This window comes from Phallusia mammillata, chromosome 5 (genome assembly GCF_965637545.1).
Source record: "Phallusia mammillata chromosome 5, kaPhaMamm4.hap1.1, whole genome shotgun sequence".
In the NCBI taxonomy this organism is placed as follows: domain Eukaryota; kingdom Metazoa; phylum Chordata; class Ascidiacea; order Phlebobranchia; family Ascidiidae; genus Phallusia; species Phallusia mammillata.
Window position 1 is genome coordinate 8,161,613 of NC_137256.1, and position 21,953 is coordinate 8,183,565.

The 21,953-nt window shown below is 37.4% G+C and overlaps 1 protein-coding gene, 1 long non-coding RNA gene and 1 pseudogene across 2 annotated transcripts; 2 read left to right on the top strand and 1 right to left on the bottom strand.

Annotated features, from left to right (window-relative positions):
• The first annotated feature begins 1,042 nt into the window (after positions 1-1,042).
• Positions 1,043-9,832, top strand: LOC145228262 (uncharacterized). Its single transcript, XM_080093261.1, has 14 exons — positions 1,043-1,130; positions 1,643-1,806; positions 2,254-2,410; positions 3,756-3,943; positions 4,703-4,865; positions 5,513-5,564; positions 5,627-5,789; positions 6,262-6,431; positions 6,690-6,870; positions 7,348-7,418; positions 7,593-7,779; positions 8,663-8,776; positions 9,229-9,319; positions 9,702-9,832. Exons 1-14 carry the CDS (start codon positions 1,058-1,060, stop codon positions 9,830-9,832), a joined length of 1,905 nt encoding a protein of 634 aa, XP_079949387.1. The 5' UTR covers positions 1,043-1,057.
• Positions 9,833-13,038: 3,206 nt separating this feature from the next.
• On the bottom strand, positions 13,039-20,112 carry LOC145229469 (uncharacterized). The gene is made up of 2 exons (XR_013860453.1): positions 19,182-20,112; positions 13,039-13,935 (listed from the first exon to the last, which is right to left on the bottom strand). It is a non-coding gene; the product is annotated as an uncharacterized LOC145229469 (long non-coding RNA).
• LOC145228263 (uncharacterized) lies at positions 19,762-21,547 on the top strand (annotated as a pseudogene).
• Positions 21,548-21,953: the final 406 nt, after the last annotated feature.

A 21,953-nucleotide genomic window follows, 5' to 3' on the forward strand; every position in this document is an offset into this window, starting at 1 on the left:
TATGACCGAAGAATGTGGTAAATATATATGCAGTAAATGTGTTTGATAATATGTACCCTATTTTCAAACACATTTACTGCATATTTTTACCACATCTTTGACAATTAATGTATATAGCACAGTCAGTGGCGTATCTAGGATCGGTTTTAGGGGGGGGGGCCCAACAGCATAAAATATATTGCGCCACCTTGCGGCGACAAGTGCGCCACCTTTGCGGTAGACTGTGTAGACCTCTCTGTTAGCACCTGTTGTGCCTATTAAACTCGCAATATCAACTAAATGCTGGTTAGCCTAAGGCACTGTGAAGCCCTTACTCTTGCTGTAAGTAACGAACGTTATAGTCACGATTCGATCGTGTTCATGTAACACTTTTTACAACAACATAACCTGTAATTAAAGCGAACAGTAAATCATTCACCACTAGCATTTCACAAGACCGTGTGTACAATGCCGCATATGCGATTTATTTAAATGCCAACCGCATGTTTATCAAGTGCAATTCACTTTTTCAATGTCGTCAACCAATTAAATGCAAAACCGCATTTCAAGAGGATTACGTCAAAAACTGAATGGAACATTTCTCGCTCAGGTATTGGCATGTGAAAAAAGTAATTCACAACGCATGGCACATGCTGGAGCTAACTAAGCTTACCTCAAAGCGGTGTTACCAGTCAGCTCCATGCAGGCAACCGTGACAGACTTTTCAGGAATTATGAAAAGGAACAAAATAAATGTAAAACTGTTTTGGAAATTTTGCGTGCAACCAAGTAAATCTTACTTTACTTACGTGCAAGCCCTACCAGAAACAGATTTTGTTTGTTGGGTGTCTGCAGTTTCTGATCACGGACGCTGATTGTTAGATAACGATCTAGACATTTTGAAAGTTTGGTATACAATTTCTGGCTATTGTTAGGATCGGATGCTAATCTTAGGTTAGAAATGTTAGGCTGTTAGGACAGATGCAATAGTACAGTAAAGGACTTGCACACGTCTGTGCTTACTGGTTTAAGAAGTTGTTTTTTGTTTTTCAGAATATTATTTGATTGTCCACCCTTGAATGCAGTCACAAAATATGCAGAACGCCTATACAGTTGCAGAGTTTGTTTTCTTGACCTTAACGTTTCATATTGGTAAGCAGATTTTGGGTTATAACAGTATAGTTCTCAACCTTTCGTGGACCGTGGCCCCCTAAAAGTAATTTTTGGACCTCGTGTAGATTTAATAAATTACCATTTTCTCAACTGGCAAAGTGTTTTTTTATTTTTTTTACAAATTCCATCAACAGTAAAACCTGACGTCAAATAGGTTCTATGTATTAGCAAATATGTAGCTCTGTTTCTATAACAATATGCCAGTGTTTCGACAGCAGTTTCTATAACAATATGCCAGTGTTTCGATGTCCCGTTCCTGACACCTTCATCAGGGCAGTGACATAAATTGAAAACACTATGTTGTCATAAACTAAAAATTAACAAAGGCAATAAAACACAAAACATGCAAGGATAGCAAGATCCTTTGTTTTTTACACGCTTGATGACTTAGTTGTTTTAACTGCAAGTATCTATATTATATTGCATCCTTTTTGAGGTTGGCTGATTTGGAGTTTTGGGATTTTGCTTTCTTTATTTGTTTTTGTTTGTAGTTTGGTCGAAAGAATGCGGAACGAAATACAGCTATCGTGGTGGAGCCGCTGTGTTCCAAATAGCTGACGATTGTGAATCGTACACTGCATCATTTACAGCAGACCCAAATAAAACGGTTTCCATCTTTCCCAGAATTGGGGAAATTGGGAGCAACAGATGCTCGGTAAGATTCGGATTTCTTGATTTGACAATGATTGACAGACTTTCTTTTGTTTTTAAATTGTTTAATTTATGCCCACAAATTTGGGGACGAATTTTTAGAACCTGCTTTTCTTTCTTTTACTCTCGACTATCTAAGTCAGTGGTCGGCAACGACGGCCGGTCCGTGAGGAGTCGTTACCGGGTCATATACTTTTTCAGGTTAAACGCTTTGAAACATTTTTTTAGCGGTCCTTGCATCCCAGGGATGATAAACGATTTATGTAATACAATCCTTTTCAAATGCGCTTCAGCAAATGCTTATGCCATCATCATTGATTTCTTTCCATCTAATATATTACAGCTCAAAGTCCATCCAGTAGCGTTATGTCAATTACAGAAGCTTATCAAAACCGCCAACCGCAATGCCATGAGATTACGGCTCTTAAAACTCTTAAATCGCTTGTTTCAGGTGTACGAGGGTTTAAACTCTTCAGGCATCTTGCTTGGAACTTACACCGATCACGGATTTAATGAGGGAATGCTTAAGACGACATTTAGCAACGAGATTCATATGCTCTGCAGTCTTACCAAGCCACACAATGCAATGACCTTTTTTGTACAGCCGTGTAAGTGACCCTGATTTTTTTCATACCGTTTTAAAGCTGTGTACAAAACCGTTTTGGGCGGCAAAACTTTTGAAATTAAATCTAGTTCATTTTTTATGTATTTGAATTTCACTATTAGGGTTTGTGATTTTGACTGATTCAAGATTAGACAAACAAAAAAATCTCATTAAGGCCCGAAATTCGATTACGTTACACTTAAACTGGTTTTACCAGCTAAAATGACTTGTTGCATTAGACAGCAAATCTGATGTATATCAAACTCCATTACCCCTGCGGGGAATTGTTTAAATCAGCTGTCATGGACCGAAATACCTGTCTATAGGTTAAACTAGAGCCGTTTGTTGAATAACGTGCTGCACAACAAGTTTTTGCCCTATTGTAAAACATTATAAAACTGTAACAAATTGAAATAATAACATCAAGGTCTCGTACAACCCCATAAAAATTGGTGGTTATTGGATGTATATGTGAAGGTGTCGGACAAGTTCTTGGTGGTTATAGAAACGATAATGTGTATTATTAGTACTTATACAGTTGGGTTTCATCAGTTAATAATGCAAAAACGTTGACTGGGGTGTGAGACGACAAAGGACGCTTTGAAAAGTTAAAGACATAATTTACAGCTATATACCTTGTATACCTTTGACAGCATTCGCATTTAACAATGTTTCGCTAGGTTCAACAATAGTTTATTTCGCCTTTTTGCTTGAGGTGGTTCAACGTAATGAATTAATGACATAACGTCTGCACTGCGCATATCAAAGCAAAATAATTGACCATGTACACTTGTGCATTAATTAATCTCTTGCGCTTTTATCAGTATAAAACTTAAGCCTCATCCAATGGAAAATGACATTGATTCGGGTCTAACTTTACACCCTGCATTATTTTTGCACCAACTTTGATACTGATTCGGGCACCGTTTTTAATCTGATACTCCATAGTACTTTTGGGTTTGGGTCTAAATTTCAGACCCGCACACATATCTGATTGCTTATAATCGCGTTTTCGAAAGCAGGATTTGGCTAAAATAATACTCAATTCCTCATATAAAACAGATAACTTGGATTTTCGTCGTACCGCGAAACTAGTTCAGGTCTGATTATTCACTCTGTTTCATTTTTTGCACTAACTTCAAAATTTTCAGGCTTCTTTTTTGGTCACTGATTTTGGGCTTCTGTTTTTAAAATCGCTTACGTTTTTTTCTGGTACGCTTGTACTTTCGGATTTGGGTTCCACTTTTAGTCCCGCTTCCAAATCTATATTGCTAAAACGGTTGAATTTGGCTAAAAGCATGCCCCATCACGCTTGTAAAAAAGATACTTCGATTATTGTTGTACCGTAGACGTGAAGACTTGTCGGGACGTGTATCTGACCGCAAGTAACCTTCCCGCTGACTTCGTCATTCCTGGTGAAGAGGGTCAGTACTTGAGCAACCTGGCGTGTGAGATGATTGTTACGAGCGATCGTTCCTGTACCTTCACCCTGTCTTTTGGCAAGGACACGGATATTAGTGCAACGGACGGGCTCTATGTATGTTTTTGGGCTGTGACAAGATTAGTGAATACGCTATTATATAGTCTCCGTAGAAAAAAACCCAAGAAGTGATATGATGTGGAAGCACGGCGAACAGAGAGTCCGTAAATTTCTGCCGTTTTCTCCCTTATTTAGCATATTTTGTCTACCCCTCCGTACTTAAACTAACTAAACTTAATATTTTTAAAATTCACCACAGTAGAAAAAACAAATAAATGTAAATATTTTGGAATTCAAATCCTTTTCAGAAACTCAAAATTTAAACCACATTCGACAATATAACTTATCTGTCTAAATTTTAGACTCTAAAACAATTAGAACAGTTAAATTTTAGACTCTAAAACAATTAGAACAGTTAGAACTAATAAGGCATTTGTAATGATAGTGGTAAGCATTCTTGTATTAATGTTTGGATGTATATATTCATAAAAAAAGGAGCTATTTTTCGGAAATAAAGAGTAAATTTTAATATGTTCATGTTCTCACTACGCTGTTTATTTGATGTAGCAATTTTTGTAGTAGTACCCAGTGGTGGGATTCAGTCGGTTCGCACCGGTTCTATAGTACCGTCTCACGAAATTTTATGAGATCAGCGAACCGGTTAGCGTTACTGGTTACTGTGAATGGACTTTTTGTAACAGAACCAGCGGAAAAATATGACTTTTGTGATAGAACCGACTGACAAAAAATTTGAATCCCACAACGTGACTCTTGTGGATTTCTATTTACAACACTTAACACGAAAACGACATTCAGGTGACTTCCGATGATCCATCCGAGCTTCCAATCCGCATTGTTTCAAACGAAGGTTCAATAGTTGGAGAAAGGAGCTTCACTTTTATCGGAAAAATGCTTAAAGTTGATTTTGTCACGGGCGGTGGAGAACAAAAAAGAGTCCCGAAAATCCGGGTCACTGCAGGTTGGAATAAATTTCTCCTTGTTATGTCAATTCAGTATTCTTTAAATTTTTTAACCAGCGCGTCGAATTTGTCCTTTGAGGCATGAACCAATCAATGTGATTGTCAAAATAATAATAAACACTTAAATCCCCCTTATATTTTATTTTAACTTTAAACTCAAAGAGGTATATGCAGGAATTCGTTCATTTAACTTAATTTTTTTTCCACTGTTGGGGAATTGGCTAAAAGAGTGGTTCCCAACAATATTCGACAAATTTCTCCCTTAACAGTTTAAAAAAATGTTCATTCCTTTCTAATATACTGTTTAGTAGATGCCAAACCACACAAAGAGCATTTAAAATTGCGTCTTTTATCAACTTCACAGGTTATATTCCCAGGGCCTGTCTAAGTGTCTATTTACAAACCACATGTAAAAATTAAACACAATTTCTCCTCCCTTGGGAGGAATTCCTCTCCAGTTGGAAACCACTGGCCTAAAACCTGCCCGGCCGAAATTCAGCATTTAGCCTACCGCAACCTTATCTTTCCTAAAATTAAAACAAAATGCCTTATTGCTACCTAATTGTTATTGCCCTACAAGTCCAAAAATTGAAGTCAAAGCGTTGGGTTTTGGTACAAACTCTTAACTGAATTTTGTTTTTCATAGAGTGCGAGGCGTCGAGGGCTCAAGTAGCTTGTGGTGACCGAATAACAATCAAGTACGTATTCAGTGGATTTTTGTATTTCACAACCAAACACTAAAATGATGAAACAATTTCAGTGTTACGGATTTGGAAACAGTTCATGCCGAAAGGGGAGATTTGATGTACATCTCAAACACAGCTCCACACGATATGACAAGTATCGGAAAAAACTGCAAGGCGATTGTCGGAGATTTTGCTCTATTTTATTTCGACATTTCTGAATGCCAGTCTGTCAGTCAGGTAAACGACTGCAACACTGATTGCTGTCCGACTGTCTGTTGACTTACTGTAAATCTGTATGGATAACCGACAGTCTGTCTGTAAGTTTCTGTGTCTTCTGACTGTCTGACATTTCTACAATCAGTCTATTTTCCGGCCAGCTGTCCGCACGTGTGACGGTCCACAATTGCAACTGACCGCCAGCATAATTTGTCGACTGTCTGTTCCCCTTGTGTGACTACCTGTTTGTCCGCGTATGTCCAACTACTTTGCTGTTGGTTTGTTTGCGAGTATGACTGCTGTCTGACTGATTGTATGGTTGTCTGTTAGCTTCTGTGAATGTGCGACTACTTGTATGTTTGTCTGTTCGCTTTAATGTCCGTTTACTTGGATGTTTGTCATATCGCTTGTTCGACTGTCCACATTATCTTTTTTTATACTGAAGAGAGGTAAACCAAGGTCTCTACACCTTTGTATCGTTTTTTTTTTACAGGAAACAGAGCACAGACTGGTTTACACCTACACCGTGATGAACACGAAATCTGGATACGGAAAAGATATGATCTATCGACAAGCTATCTCTTATTATTTCGAATTTACCTGTAGTTATCCCAAATCCCGACTTTTGCAGAGTGCACCCGAGAGATTAATCCCCATAATCAGGTTGGTGTCGTAAAAATCGGTAAACATTTGTTAAATTATCCAAAATGATTTTTGTATATCTCAATTGATTTTAAAGGGTAAAATAAACGATAAGAAGCTTTCTGGTCAAACGTTATGCTTCTGTCTAAGTTCGTGAACTTATAACCGCAAAAACGTTTCAAGCACTATTCAATCCACTATTCAAAAATACAAGCATGACATTATTGTGTCGTCTATAACTTATGGTTGATTGAGTTTGACTTAGTATTTGTTTTGCAGCAAAAAGCAACTTGCCCCAGAGATTGAACTCGGTAATTTGACAATCGCATTCAATCTTTATGAAAGTGCTGAAATGACGACACCCCTTGCATACAATTCTGTTATCAATGTCCCTGATTATATTTATGGAAGAGTGGAACTCTCCAAAATATCTCCAACAGAAAGGAGATTCATCATGAAGGTATAAAACACGATTGTTTAGCTTACCATGATTTTTAGAAAATACTTTTTTGTCAATGATACTTTAAGGACACATATAACTAATGTAAATTAAAGTACGCCAGACTTACCCAAAGCGTTTTCTCATATCGCAAGGCATAGACTGAAAAAAATCTAGCCTACGGTGGGATTTGAACCCACGACCGAAGCCTATACTGGCCTTGCGCTGTACCAACTAAGCTTCACAGGCTCAGTGCATGGTAATGCCAAGCAAGCACCACTGCCTGCCTTGTGTGCTGCACATGTCAGCTTCGTAGTACTGGATCACCAGTTTGATCATTATTGTGCTGAGATGAACATTCTTTCATAACTGGGTTCAACAAAACGTATTAATTAGTTTTTCGAGATACCGAGGAGGAAAGTGACCATTCTTGTCACTATGTGCCGGCGCACATAATACAATTTGGCCTCATTGCCAACCAGCTTGTATTTTAAACAGATGGAAGATTGTTGGATCACTATCGACAGAAGCCCGAACGCTGCGAGGCGATACAACGTAATCAAAGATGGGTAAGGCAAAACAAATTAAAAAACTTAACAGGAGTTGACGACTTCATAAAAATTCATAAAAACACCACAGAAAACTTTCATAGACTCATTTAAATCAGCGGAATCGGGTTTAAATACTTAACTAACCACTCTTTCACTTTAGTGGCGGAGCTCATTTAACTTATCCCATGACAGGTGCAAGGTCAACCACGATTACGACCCACAACAAGCTATCAATGTAACCCGAAATCACGAGCCAAGATTCGGGACGTTCAACTTCCAGTCGTTTGTGTGGACAAACATCAGTGACTTGGATCAAGTCATATACGCTCATTGCTTTGTTAAAGTTTGTGATAGTAGCGCGGCTTTCTGCTATAAGCCGGTAAGTTCCGTTTGTCTGGAGCCAATTGTTTATAGGTCAAGACACAAGTGTTACAGCTGATCACGCTTGCCCAATTATTCTACGCCCTCTTTGGCAGAAACCTGTGACGCTTAATTGTAGTACATTGCAATTTCAGGTAGAGCTACTAACACCGCAACGCACACGACACCCAAAGTCGATTAGGGGGCGTAAAGAGCTGAATTTTTTATTTAGCGGCTATAAATGGGTTGGGTTGGGAAATAAGTTTTTAAATTTTTTACATTAGTAACTAATTTTTTGGGTTAGTTTTATTGAATTTTAAGTGCTAATACCTTACCCCGACCCTAATAGCCCTAACCGTGAGCATTTTTGGAGATATAACCAAATCGACTTTGGATGTCGTGTGCGTTATGGTGTTAGTAGCTCTACCGCAATTTCAAGCAATGAACTCCTCAGTTACCAATAGAGATCCTATTCCATAAAAAGTGACTGCCTTGGCATCAGTTCCGCATATTATTTACGACATATCCAGTTGACTCTTCTTTCCTGAGTGCTTAGTTAAAGGATGGATTAAGCTCAATTTGCTTTAATGGCACATCGATCGTTGGAAGTTCTGCATGGGTGTATTAATATCATACAAGCTCTTTGTCAGTTTTGTTTGTACGAAAGTCAAACTCATCCAGTTTTTACGTGAAATCCCATTCTATAAAACTTCTACATCCGTTTTACATCCAAACGGACCCCTTTTTATAAATATTTAAATCTGACGGCATTTAGAAGGCTTGAAACCTTGTAAGTTGTTGCATTTTACGAATTCCTTTAACATCTCACGGAGCAGTTGGCCGTTCGAACACCCCAAGTTGGGAAGCGCTGGTATATAATCTTTTTTCGTTTGTGATTTAAGAGCTGCACCAATGCAAGGAAGCGGCGTGACGTTGAACGTTCAGTCGGCCGCGACGAGACTGTATCAGTTGGACCTTTGATATTGTCCAAGACATGGAGGCAGAATTGCTCAAAGGTAACTGTTTATCGTGGATTCACTAAAAAGCCTAATTCATACCGAACATCGATTCAATACTTGGATCTGCTCGCTTATGTAGACCAGCGATCACGGTACACTCATATATAAATCACAGTACGCCTTCAATCGGCCCGGCGTACTGAATCTAATTCTTACTGTATACTGGTTTGAGTCTTGAAATTTACTGAATTACTGCGACCCAGGTTCAGTTTGTTGGGTTTTATAAATCGTAAGTATGATAGACAGCAGTAGTAAAGTCACCGAACCTTTGCGGTATAAAATTTTTTGACCACGAATGTTGCATGTAAGTCAACAGCGAAAAGTGCAATTTCCCACAATCTGAACAATACTGTGGCTCCCTGTTTTTAACAGATTCGAGTTTAAAGTTAAAATTTAAGCAGGACATTAAACAAATTAAGCCACAGTGCAACAAATCCTTCCATCTTTAGTGTTCCGATTTGTGCCGAGCCTTGCGGGATGAGGTGATATGTTCATGCAGGCCTGGTAGAGATCTGGCAGCAAACGGAAGGGATTGTACAGGTTTTAAAATTCCTTGTCAAACATACATTATTATGAATGCTTTGAAGAATACATATCAAAATAAATAACTTCAATGAACTGAATACAGTGCAATTTGGAATATTTTTCTAGATAAAATATGTGCAAAACGAGCCAAAATATTCTATTTAATTTTAAACCTTTCAAATAAAAAACATAACTGCCAGAGAACAAAGAATATAAACCCCGTCTTAGGCTCAGTTATCAAAACTGATGATTGTACTGTTGATGACTACAACGATTGTTGAAAAGTCTGCTTTTTTAAAAATTACTGTATAGTTTTTCTAAATCTTTATACATTCTCAATTCTGACTTTTTTGATTTAATTGAATAAGTCCAGGTGTAACAACTTTATACTGCTCAGATAAAATGATTTCTTCACCAAATGTCTCGGATTTACCAAACCAGATCATCTTTATCTTGGTGGGAGTCATAGCACTTCTGGCGATTGTTGTGATCCTTCTTGTCCTAAGATGGCGGTGCACATCAAAGTAGTTTCATTGAATTCTGATATTAGGCTTATCTTCTTGCTTTATAGCTGCACTGAAATATATATTAACTCGTTTAGCCAATAACGATTAAACATATATGTGGCCACAATCCATACCTATTCAACAGAGTTGTAAGTCGGATCTGGCCTTCGAAGTCTCAAAAACATGGGCCTAAGTTTCAATTTTCCCACACTTCAGTTTCCCTTATTGGCACCGATATGCATATGCTAAGATGTGTGTATTGATTTGATGCAAAATACAGTACATTGTGCGGATATTACTGTCGGTTATCTAACGTATATTTCACATTTTTTGCTAGAAGTAGCTTTCGGGGCGCATTTGTGCTTGCTTTTTCGGGTTTAAACCTTGATGTTGGAGCAAACATTACAACTCAAGTTTTTGGTACCTTTGGTTTTTGCGTGCTACATAGGGCGTGGACCTTACAGACAATTGCCCTTACTGGCCTTTCAGCAGGTGGCTTTTTTTTGTCTCTTCGTCTTACGTACAGTAGATACAGTAGAGCGTAGGAATAAAGGAATAAACCTGGTCTAGTAATTAAGTGTTTGCATTTGTTAGTAGGACAATGGTTCACATTTTTTACAACGTCATTGGTAATTAAAGGCACGCATTTTTAGCTTTAAGAGTGAGATTATTTTGGAGATATTGCATTCTAAAGCTAAGCCAACGTATTTATAAGATTTATATCTACCCAGTCAGAAAAATTATCTCCAGCCATCTATGATTTTCCCCCCGAAAACCCAGGGAAAAAGTAGGATGAAAAGTTGATACTGAGCCAAATGATATCAAGAACCTATATCTACCGAACTTGCCATGAAACTTGACGCCCACAGTTAAATCACAGATAAGAACTTTGTATGGTTTATCTGCGGGCCTTTATCAGCTTTTATCTGTTTTTTCTTAGGACCATTTTCGGTTACCTGACAATTTCACCATTTTAACTATGAGCAATATATTTTTAGCGCATAACGTTTACACCATTGACAGTACTCACAATTCGACAAACAAAAGTTCGAGGTACAAAATAAACAGCCCAGGAAACACCTAATAAACAGCATCTTCCAATTCACTTTATGACACAGCTGGATAGTTTGTTTCCCTTTCATCTCGCCTACGGACACAAACAAATAGTTAGATTACAATTGTACAGGAAAAATAAGTATAACACTAAGAAGGTGATCCTGGCTTGCTTGTATTAAACTTACCATAACAAAAATATATTGTGTGAATCAGACTTCTGTTGCCACGTATCGGTTTTGACAAAACTGAATCTAAATACTAGTTTTCACTTGTCTTTCCTCATTTACTTTATGAATAATAAACAGACACTTTCTGGAGTAAAGCTGTTGTCACCAAGACCACTCACGGTGCATTCTTTTGCCTAAGGTTTTGCATCACTGAGCCCTACGTTTTTAAAATTTCTTAAACCGTATTAGAAACCATGCGACAACCGACTTTCGGAGAAAGTTGTTGCCTCATTTTTCAGCACAAAACGATCATGCACGACTGAAACCCCCAAAACTGCTGCATTTCAATCTGCCACTGTTGATATGGCAAATTTAAAGCAAACACTGTTGGATGTAAAAATTAAAAAGAGTTATGCTCATGCACCTGCAAGCATGAGCATAACACATCTGTGATAATTTTTAAAAATAGCATAATAAACGGTCGGTTTATTAGTGCTGATAATGATTATAATCATATTAATGATAATTATTAATGACAACAACCCGAAATGAATAAACGGTTGCTGCCAGGCATAATGCTCGTATAACCGAGTGTTGCTTATCCAGCAGTTTTATTGTAAACAATCGACGTTTCGACGTCCTATACAACCCCAAATGTTTCGGATAAATAGTATACGGAAGAGCATTTGGCGATCTACCTGTCATATCTGGTGTGTATGTTTGTGCCATGTTTGGCTTTGATACGCATGGCCCATACCACTGCACAACACAGATTTATCTTTCACGTTGGTTTGTGTTATACAAACATGGCAGAAGGTAGATGTCGTAAGGATATGTGGGGAAATTTTGTTTCTTGCCTGGAGAAAAACACAAGAAAATTTCTGACTGGGTAGGTACTAGTTGTAAAATAACCAGCTGTATCTGTATGTATAAACAACATATTTTTACCACATTATCTTTTGATGATGGAGTGTTACAAAACTACTGTTACTTTAATAATAGTGTGCCATGACATAGTTTTAGGATTCAAATTGTTTTGTTTTTATTTGATTAATAAGTGGGAAATCAGTTATTGTAAACCCTTAATTGTTCAGGAGTGAGTTATAATTCGGGTCTGATATAGGCTAAAGTTTTTTTAAACAAATAGGCCTGACTTCACATTCTCTCTCCGCAATTACAAAGAATCACACGCAGCTAAGTATCTAATTGGATGATACCCAGCGGGGCTTCTTAAAAACGATATTGTGCCGGGTTTCGGCTTTATGATTTTGGATTCGATTCCGGTTCGGTGTCGTTTTTCGGACCCTACTACAAGTCTGGTTTGGCATACATATATACGGACAGAAACAGATTTTTTTTCATTTCCAGCTGGGCACCGACTCCTACAAATACACCTTTGGCCAAAAGTACAAGACGTGAATTTCGCGCTAAATATTTGGGAATGATAGGTGTCGGTATGTTCGATATTTTGTTGTTGTATAGAGGTTGAGGTGCAGCAACTTTCTTAACACAATAAATGTGTCACTTGGTGTAGCAGTAAAAAAATTTATCACTCACAAAAAATGTTGGACAGTTGCGAATTGCAATGTCATGTCATAAAACACATTTCACAATTTGTTATTTTCTTAACGATTTAAAAATTCACAGGTTAACTTTTTGTAAGTAACCCCTAAATAACTAGAACGTGTTTGAGTTAAAAGTTTCACAAATACTTCGGAAAACAATGGAAACTTAAATCCAATTAAGCTATGAGCCACTCCACAAAAAAACTCCAATAGGTGAGTATTGTGCGAGGACAGTTATATTTATATTTTTCTGACCTACTGGATCTTACATTCTTTAACAGAAATTATGAGCAATCTAATGCCAATTTATTAGGGTCTTTCAACAACAGAGCATAAGAAACCATATTGCAACCCACGGATTTGAATTTACAAATGAACTACTTAACTCAATTTAGATCTATTTTATTAGCATGAAAAAGAGTTCATTTGTGTAGAATAAAATCAATTACATGTTTGACAATAATGTTAATATAAAGCAGCTCAAATTCCAGTTGTGACCAGCAAGTATCTAAGTCAGCTTCAAGAGTAGCATCCACTTTTACATATAACAGCTGAATGTGCGCATAGCAGGTGTAGACCCGTAAAAACAAGCCATCTTAAACATTCTGCGAAATCAATTGCATGCGCAATCTTTCCATATATACAAAGTTACACAAAATACTCGGTTTAGGTCGTTAACAACGCAAAAACTATATTCAAGATTGCGTTTTCGCTTCAGGGTAATAACGTTTGATTCCAATACAATCAAGCTAACTTCAACACAAAGAGGAAACGGAAAACAGGGATACTATAATAAGGAAAATACTATAATAGGTACAGCGTCTGTGAGTAAACAAAAAAGATAAAGGATCAGAAATTTGATGCCTTTACACATTTCCAAATTACGTGTGATGAACGCACTTGTTGTGTACATGAACAAAAAAGTTAATCTTCAAAATTAACCGGGCCAATTTAGGTGTCATACGGAGTCGAGCTGGTCTCCCAAGTCTTCCTATTCGTAATTTATGTTTATCTTAGAAATATTGAATATTGAAATATTTACATCGTTATACGTTTTTTTGCATTCAAAATGTACATAAAATCAGAGCAGAACAGTACAAAATATCACACTAGTAGCACCACATTGGGATTTATGCGGGTACCAGTCTTTCTTTGCAGCATTTTATATAGCAGCATCGTCTTCTTCAGAAGAGGTCAGTTCTTCTGCTGAACTCTCCCAGTCATTTTCTGCAACAAGCTGTTCCATCTGCATTTCTGCAATAGGCTGGTCTTCCTGCATCTCTTCAATGACGTCATTAACTTCTGTTGCTTCTGTAGCATGTTGCAGTAATGTATATCTATGAAATAAAACATTTATAAACAGGGATTGGCAATACTGTTTATTGATCAAAAAAGGGTAGAGCGAAAGTGACAACAGAACGATTGCTTTTCATGAATTGCCGGGAGAATAATTAGTTCTTCGGTAATTATAGTGACAGCCAGTTTTGACCAATTGTTTTTACAAACGCCAAACTTCTTTTTGTGACTTCTCAAAACACATTCATTGTATCATTGTGCATTTTCTGGCTAATTTAATCGTGCTATAATTCTTAATGAGTGGTATGTAGTCTTATCCTGCACTAGGTGTTTGGCCAAAAGCTACTAACTGCTTCCGTTTGTATGCATGAAGATTGGAAAAAAAATCAGACAACAAGTTTTCTGCTCACCGACCTGTTTAATGGACGTTTTTAAGGTGGTTAAATATTGCGTAAGTGCTAGAGCGTGTGGTTTTAGAAAACGCAACATCTAAGGCCGGTAATATTTGAAGGAAAGTAAAACTGCCTTGACGTGCGTGATGTGCCGCTGAAAAAAAAAATATATGAAATACACATTGCTACACGGTAACAACAAACCTGCAATATTCTTAGAACACGCCGCTAGTGTGGTTGAAAGGTTCAACGTGTAGCAATGTATATTTTTTTGTGTTTTTTATTTTAGAGGCACATCAGACACGTCAAGGCAGCTTAACTTTGCAAATATTCGGCGCCTACGGTTGAAACACATCGGCGTGTTGTTACAACACACCGGTTCTTGTAGCGTGATGGTCAAACTGGCTGTCAAGAAGCAGCATGTACTGTAGAGCAGGCTATGGTGTTAGGACAGGCCAGCTATTGCGTTTGGGCAGGCCATGCTGCTGGTTAGTGGTATGACAAGCTTCCCACGTAGCCTTTGCCAATTCCAACCCAGACCAGGTTTTTCTAGCCTATGCTTTGTGGTATTTAACAGGCTGGATTTAGCCAAAAATGCTTCTAAAATATTAAAAATATTATGTGATTTCTCATTACATTTATTCGCTCCAGAATTACACAATAGTTAAATCTACTTCCATTTGTTTTTTCTAAATTTTTCATGTTACCATAACTTTCAGGTCAAACTTATTCTTTACTTTTCAAACACATATTTCGTAAATTCGCAACAGTTTTAGCGTTCCAAACAAAAAACAACAGATTGTACTTAACTTACAAGCGAAAAAATAAAGCCCAAGTGTATTCCCAAAGAATTTCCCTTATTTCGTCTCTGTATATGATAATGCTGACCAACATAAGACCCTGACAAAAAATAGTGCTTAGTATTCCTTAGTATTTAAGTCGATTTCGGAGCAAAATCGTCGACTATTACTAATTAAACTTTGTTTTTGAGTTATAACAACTGTGATCTTGTACGGCTTAAAGCAGCAACACTAAAGCAGCAACACTTTTGCTCCAAAATCAGTCAACACTAAACAGAATTCATAAAGCATCTTTTTTACCCAGACTCTTATTCAAATAGAATCTGAAAACAAATATGTTTGTTTTTTAGTTGGTGTCATAAGTGTTAAGAACCGTTTATTGTTGACTGTTATATTAAAAAGACGTATACCACAAGTCGCATACCACAATTTGTTGATTTAGTACAACGAAAAACGATCTTACCCAAATGCCAAAAACTTCATCCGAGAATAAAAAAAAATACATTTTGCTTTTATCCAAAAAATATCAAAGTCTTTCTTTGGCAATTATTGGTAATCGGTCAGAAATCGAGTTTATACGCATCAACAGGGTTGTCACTGTTGTTCGAATGAAATAATCTAGTTTGACCTCGAAAACTATCTGGAATCGTCGATCTAGATTAAAAAAAAACACCCAAAAATATATCTAAACTTAAAATACTCCAATTTAATGTAATATAACAGGCAAACAACAACACATATGAATGTTTTATTATAAATTGTTCTATATTAGATGTTAAAGAAGCTTACTTCTTTCTTATAATTACTCTATTTTTACTGTTACAGTTATAACATTATAACGTTAAGGCTTTTGTGGTTATCTGGGTGGAAAGTTTGTCGGCTTGTACTGTTCCTATGGTGATAACAAACGTTGAAAAATCTATCTAGATTTTATAGCCATCATCCAAATCACAAATTTTACATCTAGGCTTAAACAATCTAGATCTAGCTATAAAATTTCTAGAGTTGCTGCCCTGCCCATCAAGGTCCAACCGATGACTAGGTTTTCCAATTGAAACCAGTGGTGCGTAACCGTAATTAAAAAATTAAAGTTTCAAATAGTATAGGGTACTTTAAACACAGTTTTAAGTTAGAATGTTATAGCAGCAAAACTTATTATGTGCCCCAAATTTTTTACTGAATCACGTGACACATCTAAGCAAGCGGAAATTTGGACTACCGTTATGTAACCCTGACGTCATTAAGTGCAGATTATTTATTATTTTATAATTTCATTTTTTGTTAAAAAGTTGATGCGTCGTAACAAATTCTCACAATCTGAATTTATTAGAACATTTTGTGTTTCGTCATACAACACAATGGCCCCTTGTTTTGTGGTCTTGCGAGTCCTTGGTTGTACACCTATTGTCTTTCGTAGGTTAGCATAGTTTAAATTACACATCAAAAAGCATTGTTGTATTGCTTATGTCAAATGAATCTGGAGGATTAAACATCTAGCCAAGTATATTTGAATACCCTTGGGATAAAGGTCATCCAGCTATTCAAACGTGCAGTGCTGGTTGTGTGCTACTGTCCATATTCATTCTTGTGCTAAGCAGACCGCTTTAAGCCCGGGCAATATTTTGCTAATCCCTTCGACAAAATCACTAACTTTGGGTGCAACAAGTTTGTTGTTAGGCCATGTCTCGCCTACATAATGTAATGCTCCCGCCCTGGTCAATTTTCCTCACAGACCGGCACCAGACTGTACACTTGCATCGTCTGTGTAGTGTAGCAAAGTAAGACTGACGGAATTTGTAACTTACATGTTTGTTATAGGCAGAGAAAGCATATTGTGTTTGTCCGTTTTTTTCTTCTTTTTTTGTCTAACTCTGGCTTGTACAACGCATTGGTAAAAAAACAGAGATTTTAAACTTATTCAAAATTACACACATGTCAGTTAGCTGTAAAAAATTATTCTCCTGAAGTTTGACCCCAGATGACCTAGCGGCTCACTCACAGATCACCAAACATGAATTTTAAACGACTATCTTACTGAAGTACACGATTCAGGAGTTTCATACTTTGATGGTTTGTGCATTGTAAAGTATTTTAAAAGGTTTTGTAACTTTCAGATGTCCCCATTTTACCTCATAACCCAGAAATCTTCGTTTTTAGGTTCACCAGTCCTTTAGGTCAGAAATACAAGCCCCTACGTGCTAAAATGTTAAACAATTGTTCTTTGTCTGTTGTTTTTAATTTTAGCCTGATTATCCCAATGGTTACCTTTACAGCGCGTAATCTGTGCACACTGGGCAGTCAGACAGACAGGTGTCACTAGAGATTCACTAGTTGTGGCGGTTGCAGACCGAAAAGTCTCTGCTTCACCACCCAAATAAGAGGGAAATCAACTATTTTAGCACAGTAATTTTATGTGGTTTTATTAAATAAGCATGTGCATTCCAGTTTTGACGAAGATTTTATACTTCAGACGCGATTTAAACTCGAAAAAAGATACTTCAGGTGATACTATATCAGACAAAACGTTGTTAATTAAAATAAATGTAAAAAAATGGACTTTTTCCAAAAGCCCTAATAAATAGTCAATAAACGGCCATTGTCAGTGTTACATCTTTTTTGTCCAGTAATTGCCGATTTCTATTGATTCCCGCTTTTCCTCGCTACAAATTGTGCTGTAACAAGTTGTAATCTATTGCGTTGTGTGACGTAACAATTAAATGTCAATTTTGTGTGATAACGCAACGTGGTTTAGTTCTTTTCGTTTCTGACATCCGTGGAGCACGGCGCTATGTTGTTTATTGTCGTATTGGCGGTTATTATTGGTGAGTCACTTTTGTATACATGTGTTAACGACTCCTAAATGTAAATTACCATAATGAATGCCAACTTAACTGCAATGACCTAAATCAGTGTTTCCCAACCTATGGGTCGCGACCCAAAGTTGGGTCGCCTGACAATTCTGTTGGGTCGCCTGCTTTTGTGGCAATAAAAGCATCTACTGCTTGACTTCGTTTCGTAGCGTTATTTTATTATTTCCCAAGGCTATAAATTGTTGCCCAATAATAATCTATGACAATTTGGCGTGGTAGTGGTTAATTCTGATTGTGACGCCATAATGTTTGTGTGAGATCACTGTTAAGCGTTGTCTGGCTCATAATGCTTTGAACCAGCTCTAAGTTGGTTAAAAATAAACGAGTATTGTTTGATTTTTCAAATTGGCGCAGAAATTTTCGAAAAGCCTCCCTGATTTACAAACAAAAATCAACCAAAAATAGTAAGAATGTATGTTTATGGGTCGCAAGAATCCATAAAACCAAATTTTGGGAAGTATTTGGGTCGCGACAAAAAAGGTTGGGAACCACTGACCTAAATAATACGTCATTTTGCTTTGTAATAGGCCTAGTTGTATTGTACCTGTAGTTGGGTTTTAGGCAAGTTGCTTAAGTTATATTTGTTCAAGCTGCGTTATTGTACGATACTCACGTGAAGCGTAATTTTTCTACACTGCCGCTTTACATAGCTCGGTAAGCATTGTGTATGACGTCATAATGGCATATTGTGGTCTCATACTTTCTTGTGTATTTAGGTATGTGACAGTGATTTCTGGCAATGCCCGTGTTATAGGTTTTTTCCGGTTTCTAAAACACTTGGTGAGCTTTAAGTTACATTCCTACATTTTAAGCGCAGTGTTTAATGCCCTGCTTTACGTAGAAACCGTTCCTTCTGTTCACCTTCTCCCCTCGTATAATGTTCCGGGCTTTACGGGTGTGTGTTAACAAGGCGTTACAGTCAGCTTGACCGCTGTAAGACGATAGGTCACTATAAATAATCGTACCGTTTTTACGGTAACCAATTCGCATATAACACGTGAGTGGGGCCATGTCCACTTATTCGTGTTTATTTGCAAAAAAATGTATAAAAAATCAGTAAATAGAGTATGCAATATATGAAGTGCAAATTTTTCGAAATGCCACGTTTCTAGTTAAAAGATAATTGCCAGCACATTCAAAGAGGTTTTAACTTTAACCTAACTGCCTTTATTTTCAACATAGCGTATTCTGCAAAAAAATTTATCACACTGCTCATTTTACTTACGCTGTACGTCGGTGTTTCTCTTTGCCATCGTTTTCCATTTTCTATTTCCCGAATATAACTTCCGCGTAGACCGATGACTATCCATGAGCAAGCTTTCAGTTGTAAATATTTAGTTTTGTATATCGTCCTCTTTTTAGGAATTCGAAGTCATCCCAAGTACAAATCCCGATAACTTTTGAACGCCTATTTGATTCTGTGCAACACTTTGTGGTCATATCTTATTATTTCCTTTAAACTTGCGCAGCCGTCCACCGGCCCTTTACGTTGACAAATACATTTGACGATGCGGGGCGGGTAATGACTGTAGTAAAGTCGCTTGGTTGTGGGGACGCTATCATTGTTATTTAATACCTTTTGTTGTCACAAAGGTTTAATTTAAATAATAGCATCTTTTGTTTATTGTAACGCCAATAAACGAAGCGATACGAAAAACTCAATGCGATAATAAAAACAAACAACGAAATCATCAGGCCGATGAATTTCGGGCACGTCACGCCTGACAACGCGGTGCCGTTACCCCTCGGGGTTGGTCAATAAGAGAAGAAGAAAGCCAGGGCCATTACTCCCCGCCTTGGCGGATATGCTTGGGCCCTGCGAGAAGCGGCGCGAAGTGAAAAGAAAAAGGTAAAGACGTCACGAGTACCCGACATAGAAATCGTAGTACGAATAACGAAAAATAAAACACGCACGCACGAATATAAAAAACAAAAAAAAAATGACGTCACCGGTACACGACATAAAAATCGTAGTACAAGAGACACGCACGAGAAAATAGAGAGCGAAACAAACAAGGGTCACGTGAAGCACGCAAGAAAACAAAAACGGTTGAGAATTGTAAGGCAAAAAGACAGGGTCTTCGCTCCCCGCCGACGACGGGTATGCATTGACCCTGGGAGAAGGGCGAAGAGGGAAGGTAGAAAGGAGCATTGCATACACTAATAGGTTGTAAGGTTTTGGAAACTTTGCCGACACATTTTTACATCGCAAAAATGAGAGCTCGAATCAAATGTAGTTTGCAATTTTTGCGTTAATGACAAGTCGATATATGTAGAGCTACTAACACTATATCTCCCGTCAGACATATGTTTATCTCATTTTCGATAGGTGGCGCAAAGAAGTGAATTATTTATTAAGCAGCTGGAGAGGGGGAGGGTTAGGATGTAAGATTTAATAAATTATACTTTAGAAGAGGGTGCACGCACCGCTATGGGGTACGAGAACTGTTCCTAGGGGGTGCGGGGATGCTGAATCATTAAGGTTGGTTAGGTCTATTCTATACAAGGAATTACAGAAGGGAGTGCGAAAATTGGTGATTTGAAAGGGGTGCAGCAAGGATAAAGGTTAAGAACCACTGTTTAAACATCTTCCGTGTGACCTTTCAAGTGATACAACAACACCTCCGCGAATTGCCCAAAGTTAATACTTTTCGTAACTATAAGCGCACACATGTAAGCATGCGTTTCGAATAAAAAACATACACTTTCAAAACACATTAGGTATACCACTGAACATACGATCTTTATTTGGAAAAAATGAAAGCAAATTTTACGAATAAATATTTCGATTAAGCTTGACAACGTTGTTATGCGCAAAACGCAGAAATAATTCTACGGAAATATCACCAAATGCTTTGCACAAAGTTATCGTAATTGTCATTGTGGTCCTAAAAATTATATATTTTTTTTAATTTTCGACACCAGCCTTTGCGTAGCCCACTGGCCCAACACCATTCCTATGTGCATCTGCTTTAACACCATTGCTCTGTACATCTGGTTCAATACCGTTGCTCTGTACATCTGTTTTAACACCATTTCTTAGTACATCTGGTCCAGCACCATTCCTATGTGCATCTGCTTTAACACCATTGCTCTGCACATCTGGTTCAACACCGTTGCTCTGTACATGTGTTTTAACACCATTTCTTTGTACATCTGGTCCAACACCATTCCTCGGTTCATCGTTTTTAATACCATTTCTCTGTACATCTGGTCTAGTATCATTCCTTGGCACATCTGGTTTAACACCATTCCTCGGTGCATCTGTTTTAAAACCATTTCTCCGTACATCTGGTCCAGTACCATTCCTTGGTACATCTGGTTTAACACCATTACTCAGTGCATTTGGTCCCACACCGTTCTTTGACTTAAGTTTTTCGTATCTAACAAAAAAAGAGTTTGTCAGTCCGTTGCCAATATTTAAACCAAAAAGTTGTCACTTAATAATCCAGATAAATTTAACCTAAATTTCTTGCTCAATCTTTAAAGAAACAACCTGGTAAACTTACATCCAACTGACGCTCCACATACAAAAAACATACTAAAAGCTCCGTACAATTCCAAATAACTTCTTCAACTTGGTCCCAGTAAAGTAACAAATAGAAACGAACGATATCCTGGAGTTAAATATAGCATTGATTAGTATCTGCTTTTAATGTGACAAATGCGCATAAACTATGTATGTACAAAGCCTATTTTGCTCCAATGCAGAACAACAGCATATGCTATACACGTTTAAGGATTTTAAAGTTTTGCGTCAAACTAGTTTAGGCGTTTTTTTAGGTAAAAGAATCAAACTAAATGCACACACGGAGTACTTACCAAAACAATTTCCAACATTTTTTAAAACCGCTTATCTCCAAGTAAAAATCACTAATTTTCTGAAAATAACAAACAAAACGTTTTCTGAAGAGAACAAACGCAACGCTAAAATTTGTTTCCTATGCACCCAGTTCTGCGTTACATAGGCCAGCTGTTACACGAAATCAGCTTACAC

Excerpts from the sequence above, each read along its gene's own strand:
- LOC145228262 (XM_080093261.1), top strand. The coding sequence starts at position 1,058 with ATGCAGTCACAAAATATGCAGAACGCCTATACAGTTGCAGAGTTTGTT. Across the intron at positions 5,790-6,261 it reads AATGCCAGTCTGTCAGTCAG|GAAACAGAGCACAGACTGGT; the intron begins GTAAACGACTGC and ends TTTTTTTTACAG. Across the intron at positions 7,419-7,592 it reads TACAACGTAATCAAAGATGG|GTGCAAGGTCAACCACGATT; the intron begins GTAAGGCAAAAC and ends ATCCCATGACAG.